Source organism: Chaetura pelagica, unplaced genomic scaffold (genome assembly GCF_000747805.2).
Source record: "Chaetura pelagica isolate M959 unplaced genomic scaffold, ChaPel_1.0 scaffold625, whole genome shotgun sequence".
NCBI classification, from domain to species: Eukaryota; Metazoa; Chordata; class Aves; order Apodiformes; family Apodidae; genus Chaetura; species Chaetura pelagica.
Window position 1 is genome coordinate 1,120,645 of NW_009953499.1, and position 7,102 is coordinate 1,127,746.

The following is a 7,102-nucleotide window of genomic DNA, read 5'->3' on the forward strand; positions in this document are numbered from 1 at the left end:
GCCCCTCTCTGTGAGAACTGCTGCCAAATGTCCTTGTGTTTACAACTCTGTGAGCCCATCCCTGCAGGCAGGAGCTGCCCCCTCCTGCCCCCTCCTGCCCCCCCCTGCCCCCTCCTGCCTGCTGGCATAGCTGGGGTTAGGGGCTGAGCCTTGTGGTGGAGTTGGGGCAGGTGCTCTGCAGAACCACAGTCTCATCACAGGAGCTGGTGCCATCAGGGGGGGGGTTCTGCAAGGTTTCTGCAAGGTTTCAGCCAGGCAGAGGGAGTTTCAGCCCCAACCCTCCTGTCTTGGCAGACGTGGAGGAGCTCTGGATTGGCCTAAATGACCTCAAGCTGCAGATGAACTTTGAGTGGTCGGATGGGACACCCGTGAGGTTCACCTACTGGCATCCCTTTGAGCCCAACAACTTCCGTGACAGCCTGGAAGACTGTGTGACCATCTGGGGACCGGTGAGAGCCCAGGGTGGGGGGGTTCATCCTGCACCTCAGCACTGCAGTGCCCTCATGGCAGGGGTACCTGGGGGGGAAGCTCCCGCTGGGTTTGAATGTGTCTCATCCCCGCTGTTGGGATGGGAGGGTTCTAGCATGGCTTCCTGAGGAATCTAGTGGAGGGAAGAGAAGTTGGTGGACCCACCATGGGGGTGGATGGTCTGGGGAGTTCCCAGCTGTTGGCTGGGCTCAATCCTGCTCTTCTCCACTTTATGCAGGAAGGGAGGTGGAATGACAGCCCGTGCAACCAGACCCTGCCATCCATCTGCAAAAAGCCTGGTCGGGTGAGCCAGGAGAAGGAGGAGGATGACCATGGGTGCCGAAAGGTGAGGGGGTCCTGGGGCAGGTGATGGCTCTGGCTGCTCCACAGCTCTGCCTGATCCTCTGGGTTTTGGGGTTGCATGGGACTTCTCCCCAAAACCATTTCAGGGAGCCCTGATGAGCAGCACCCAGAGCTGTGGGTCTGTGTCCAAGGGCTGCTGGCACAACAGAGCATCCTGGGACAAAACACGGGTCTCCATCATCCAAGATCCTCCCCCTGGGGCTACTTCGGTTGCCAGCAGGGATGTTCATCCTTTTTCCCCTTCCCTCACCCCATGCCAACACCTCAGCAGCAAAGCTGCTCCCTGCAGGAGCCCAGCAGGACGAGGCAGCTGCTGGTGCCAGGCGGTGCCTCTGGGCAGGGTAGGGGAGTTCTGGGGACAAGGCCACCAAGCTGGACTGTGCTCTGCCTCAGTTTCCCCAGTTGTCGAGCAGGGCTGGGGCCACCCCATTCCCACGCTTGCTGGGAAGTCACTTTTTGTGCCTTTTTGCAGTCCTGGAGCAGCAGTCCTGGCACCAGCCCCAGCTCTTGAACGTCTCCCGGCGCTGCAGAGCCAGGCAGCGCGCTCGGACTAGCAAACAGCCCCTCTGGGCCAGCTCCCAGGGGTGCTGCCCAGCTCCTCCCGGGCCTTTCCCTGGCCATGTGCCACCACCACCCATCCTGCCTGTCCCTGCAGCAATCCTGAGGCCTTACAGGGTGTCCCCGTGCAGATTTAACTCCCTCCTCCCTCTCCAGCCACAGGCTGGCCCCGGGTGCCCCACAGGGATGCACCCTCTGGGAGAAAAGCTGGGAGTGAGAAATGAACCAAGAAAAGGCCTTTTCCCATCCTTCCTTCCCCTCCTCATCCTCAATGGGCCTGTGTGCCACTTGGATGACGGAGACTGATGGAGAAGAGGTGGCATCTTGCTCAGAGGATCAGCCTTGATCTGCTCCAGCCACCATGCAGGACTGGTTTTTTTTGGTGACTTTTCACTTTTTCTTCCCCTTTCCAACCTCCCTTTATGTTTGAAACAGCCTTTAGGAAAGGCAGAGCCAGAGAAGGATGAGGGGACACACTGGGAGCAGGAGCTGGAGGCAGCAGTTGGAGTTGAGGGTCTCATCCTGGCCCCTGTTTGTATCAGAGGGGCTTGCTGTGGTGCTCAGTGCACAGCAGAGCACCCATGTGGTTTTAGTGCTGCAGGGACCCAGAACTGGTTTGGGACCCCTCTGGGGCCCATCAGACCCCTCTGGAGACACTGGGGACCTGCACTGTCCTGATCTGGGCCCCTTTCCCAGCTGCTGGTGTCTGTGCTGTTCCCACTGGGACCCAGCTGGTGGGTCCACACCCGGATTTACTAATTTTGGGGAAAGGCTGCAGGAGCAGGAATTTGGGGTCTGTGGGGGGAGAATGGGATTTGGGGTAGTTTTCCTCTCAGCCTCCCAGAGATGCTCTCCTGCTTCCTTCCCTCCTGTGCTGGTGATGCTGCACATGGCAGGTGTCCCCTGCTGTCCTTCCCATGCCTTGGGGACCCACAAGTTAAACCCCAGTGATGCTGCACATGGCAGGTGTCCCCTGCTGTCCTTCCCATGCCTGGGGGACCCAGAGGTTAAACCCCAGTGATGCTGCACATGGCAGGTGTCCCCTGCTGTCCTTCCCATGCCTTGGGGGCCCAGGGGTTAAACCCCAGTGATGCTGCACATGGCAGGTGTCCCCTGCTGTCCTTCCCATGCCTTGGGGACCCACAAGTTAAACCCCAGCAATGTTTCCCACCATGCCAGGAGGGTCTCTGAGCTGGGGGGGCTATTCCCCTCCTGCCTGAGCCCCTTCCCCTTCCATCCCCAGCCCCCACATCCCTCCCTGCCCCACCACTGCCAGCCCCTCTCCCTGCTCTGGCAGCAACCAGGCACTATTGTGGCTCCAGCCCCGGAGAGGCTCCAACATCAACAAGACAGGGGATTAAAGCAGCCTGTGCTGGGACTGGCCCTGGATCCGGCCCCGCAGAGCACAGAGGAGGGTTGTGTTCCCTTCCCCGCGCCCCGGCCGGGCTGGACGTTGGCAGGAAGAGCCGTTTCCCTGGCTTTGAAGCTGCCTGGGTGTTTGTTTTCCCTGTCTCCATGTCCCCTGGGGCAGGGGGCTGCTTGGAGCTCCAAGCTGAGCTGGGTCAAGCTGGGGGTGGCCGGGGGGCTGGAGACCTCCCAGGAGGAAAGCAGAGGTGGTGGCAAGGGACGTGGGATGTTGGCCTCATCCCTGTCCCTCCAGGCTGGGAGGAGCAGTGGTGGATGTCCCCTGTCCCCCATCTGCAGGGCTGGAAGTGGCACAGCCCCTCTTGCTTCTGGCTGGGCGAGGACCGTGTCCCCTACAGCGACGCTCGCAGGACCTGCTCTGATTACAGCTCCACGCTGGTCACCATCACCAACAGGTCAGTCCTGTGCTTGCTTGGGGTCTGGCCCCAAAATGTTGCCTGCCCCCCATCGTGGGGCCACACGACCCATCAGCCTGGCTGTGCACACGGGGTCTGGGGGCACGTTTGGTGTCTGAGCTCACAGCATCTGTCACCTGCTTCCCAGGTTTGAGCAGGCCTATGTCAGCAGCCTCATCTACGGCTGGGATGGGGAGTATTTCTGGACAGCCCTGCAGGACATCAACGAGACCGGCGCCTTCCGCTGGCTCAGCGGGGACGAGGTCACCTACACCCACTGGAACCGCGGCCAGCCCGGTACAGGGGGTGGCCCTGGGTGGGGATGTCCCTGCCGGGTGGGATGGGGATGTCCTTGGGTGGGATGGGGATGTCCCCGGGTAGGATGGGGATGTCCCTGATGGGATGTCCCTGGGTGGGATGGGGATGTCCCTGGGTGGGAGGGGGATGTCCCTGGGTGGGATGGGGGATGTCCCCACTGGGTGGGATGGGGATGTCCCTGCTGAGTGGGATGGGGATGTCCCCACCAGGTGGGTTGGGGATGTCCCCACCAGGTGGGATGGGGATGTCCCCGGGTGGGATAAGGATGTCCCTGCTGGGTGGATTGGGGATGTCCCCACCGGGTGTGATGGGTGCTGGCTCTGCCACCTGGCACAGTCCCACTCCTAAGGCTGGCATCCTCCCCGCTCCTGTGAGTGCTCCAGGTTACAACAAGGGTGGCTGCGTGGCCCTGGCCACCGGCAGCTCCATGGGGCTGTGGGAGGTGAAGAACTGCAGCACCTTCAAGGCCAAGTACATCTGCCGGCAGAACCTGGGCACCCCGGTCAACCCCGAGCTGCCCGGGCCCTACCCCACACCCAGCCCCTCTGCCACCTGTCCCATGGGATGGAGCTCTGACTCCAAGCTCCGACACTGCTACAAGGTGAGGGGAGCTGGGGGGGGGGCTTGTCTTGGCCATTGTGGGGGTCCCCATTGGTGCAGGGGGGTGTGAAGGAGCAAAGTTTGGTGCTTGCAAAGCAAAACCCAGGCCCCACGAGCCTGTTCTGGGCTGGGTGGTGTCATCATGCCCTGGGATGCTGGTGCCTGCAGGGTGGGGATGGTGCTCTGCTCCTCTCCTGGTGCTCAAGCCCCTTCACTGCTGGTTCCTCCCCCCACCAGGTGTTCAACTTTGAGAAACTGCAAGAGAAGAGGACGTGGGTCGCGGCGCAGGCGTTTTGCCGGGAGCTGGGGGCCCAGCTGCTCAGCCTGGGCAGCTACGAGGAGGAGCACTTCGTGGCCAACACCCTCAACAAGATTTTTGGGTGAGAGGTTGGCCACACCAACGCGTGTCCTGCTGTGCAAGCACACGTGGCACCAGCTCACACCTGTCCCCCTGCTCTGGACATGTGGATGGGGTGTGGATGTGGCTCTGCAAGTGTGAACACGTGTACAGAAAGTGTGACGTTTGGTGCAGCTGCACCAAGGAGGGGATGGGGGAGAAGTGCAGGAAATTCAGTGTAATCTGGGGATGGAGCTTGGGTTTAAAACTGCTGCAGCCCTGAGGTGGTGGACCTGCTGTGCAGGTTCCTGCCTTTGGGGGTTGTGGGGACAGCAGGCTTTGAGAACCAACAAAAAAAGGCCAGATTATACATATTTGTGTATATAGTGATGAAACTCTTCACTATGGGAGTGGTGAGAGCCTGGCCCAGGTTGCCCAGGGAAGCTGTGGCTGCCCCATCCCTGGCAGTGTTGAAGGGCAGGTTGGATGGGGCTTGTAGCAACCTGGGCTGGTGGGAGGGGACCCTGCCGGTGCAGAAGGGTGAATCTAGATGATCTTTAAGGTCCCTTCCAACCAAAACCAGTCTGGGATTCGTTCTGTACAAATGTCAGTCCCTCTAGTTTGGATGGGAGGTCTGTTCTCACCCTTCCCCCTGGTCCCCACAGGGAAGTGGAGCCGGAGCTGCACGAGCAGCACTGGTTCTGGATCGGCCTGAACCGGCGGGACCCTGGGGGGGACCGGAGCTGGAGATGGAGCGACGGGCTGGGGGTGAGTCTGGGGGGGGCTGGGGAAGTAACAATCCCCTTGGCATTCGGGGTGCAGGGGGGCAAGCCCAGCACTGGTGGAAATGCCCAACACAGCCCGTCTCTTTTGACCCCCTAGTTTTTCTACCACAACTTTGACCGCAGCAACTACGATGACGACGCGGTGCGGACGTGCGCGGTGCTGGACCTGGCCTCCCTGCAGTGGATGCCCATGCAGTGTGAAGCCCAGCTGGACTGGATCTGCAAAGTGCCCAAAGGTACCAAAAGTGCCCACTCAAGTACCCCTAGACCCTTCAGCTTCAAATAACCAGGCTGTGGGCTGGTGGAGCAGGTGCAGGGCCACCCTCTGGCACCTCCCTTCCCAAGGTCGTCCCGCTGGGGGGGTATGAGTCCCAGTTCAGGGGCTGGGAGAGGTGCCTGGGGAATCTGGGAGGGCATCTCACCCTTAGAGCCCACCAGCAGTTTGCAGGCAAGGACCAGCAGGAGCATCCCAGCCCTGCCTCCCCCCTGATGGCCTCTCCTTGCCCTTTCTCCAGGTGCTGATGTGAAGGAGCCAGAGATCACGACCCAAGGTGCGTTGGCCGTGGCCGTGTGTCCATCACGTGCAGGCTGTCCTCCCTGGGTGTCTGCCCCTTGGGACATCCCTCCGTGTTAGCCAGAGGGAGATGGACCCCGTGTAGGGTTGTGGGATGGAGGGGAGCCCAGACCTCCCACTGCCCCTTCTTGCAGGAGAGGGGTGAAAGCAAAGCAGCCCAACCCATGGGGGACCAAGAGACAGGGCAGCTGGTGCTGGTGGCTGCGGCAGGTGGTGGCACGAGGCACAGCCTGACACCCGTCCCTGCCTGCAGGCAGCAAAGACTGGGTGAGGTACCAGGAGGCCGAGTACAGGTTCTCTGAGGATCACTTGACGTGGGTGCAGGCCCAGCGCATCTGCATGTGGGTGCAGGCAGAGCTGGCGTCGGTGCACAGCGAGGCCGAGCTGCGGTTCCTGGGCCAGAACCTGAAGAAGGTACCAGGGGGACGGGGACATCCCCGGGCACCAATGGGCTCTGCTGCCTCCCTAGGGTTCCATCCTTTGCTGGGGTGACATCGGGTTCAAGGGCAGGTTGGATGGGGCTCTGAGCAACCTGGTCTAGCAGGAGGTGTCCCTGGTACTGGATGATCTTTAAGGAACCTCCAACCCAAAAAAAGTCTGGGATTCTGTGATTTTTCTGGTGGGTCTCGTGTGGTGGTGGCAGGTCCCAGTGGCCAGGTGTGGGTTCGGGGCTCAGCAGGGTGATGCTCTTTGCCACGGTGCAAGCCACAGGGTGGCTGCCTGGTCCCTATGCCTGGGATGGCCGTGGCTGTCCCCAAGGACACCCGGTCCCTGCAGGGCACTGATGTGTCCCCTCTGGGCGTGCAGTTCTCCAGAGGCCAGGAGCAGCACTGGTGGATCGGGCTGCACACCTACGAGAACGATGGGAGGTTCAAGTAAGTTGGAGAACAAGTGTCCCTCCGTGTCCCTGTGCCACCATCCCCAGCACCACAGCTCAGCACCTCCATCCCAGAGGGCCCACCCTGGGGGTGCTGGGATGGACAGTCCTCACTCGAGTGAGGGCTGGGGGGGCTGGGGGACACGCTCCCAGTTAGGGCATTCACCTGGTCCCATTCTGACTGACACCAAGTCACTGCTGGGCTGTTGTGCCCCCACGGGTGCCTTTCCCAGGTGGTCTGATGGGTCCCTCCTCAACTTCATCTCCTGGGCACCAGGAAAGCCCCGGCCCATCAACAAGGACAAGAAGTGTGTGTACATGACGGCCAGCAGAGGTGAGGAGGGCAGGGGGGGCTGTGAAGGGGCTGGGGGCTGCAGCCCTTCCCCAGCGTGGCAAGGTGGG

General features: G+C 61.4%; 1 protein-coding gene across 1 annotated transcript in view; it reads left to right on the forward strand.

Moving 5' to 3' along the window:
• MRC2 (mannose receptor, C type 2) overlaps positions 1 to 7,102 on the forward strand; it is a 109,524-nt gene that overhangs the window by 37,689 nt on the left and 64,733 nt on the right. Inside the window, exons 8-20 of the mRNA XM_009999344.1 lie at positions 295 to 449; positions 707 to 814; positions 3,094 to 3,209; positions 3,358 to 3,506; positions 3,911 to 4,128; positions 4,365 to 4,507; positions 5,130 to 5,232; positions 5,347 to 5,485; positions 5,765 to 5,800; positions 6,077 to 6,237; positions 6,631 to 6,698; positions 6,934 to 7,034; positions 7,078 to 7,097. Of these exons, the coding sequence (XP_009997646.1) occupies positions 295 to 449; positions 707 to 814; positions 3,094 to 3,209; positions 3,358 to 3,506; positions 3,911 to 4,128; positions 4,365 to 4,507; positions 5,130 to 5,232; positions 5,347 to 5,485; positions 5,765 to 5,800; positions 6,077 to 6,237; positions 6,631 to 6,698; positions 6,934 to 7,034; positions 7,078 to 7,097 (1,517 nt within the window). The remainder of the gene's footprint in view (positions 1 to 294; positions 450 to 706; positions 815 to 3,093; positions 3,210 to 3,357; positions 3,507 to 3,910; positions 4,129 to 4,364; positions 4,508 to 5,129; positions 5,233 to 5,346; positions 5,486 to 5,764; positions 5,801 to 6,076; positions 6,238 to 6,630; positions 6,699 to 6,933; positions 7,035 to 7,077; positions 7,098 to 7,102) is intronic.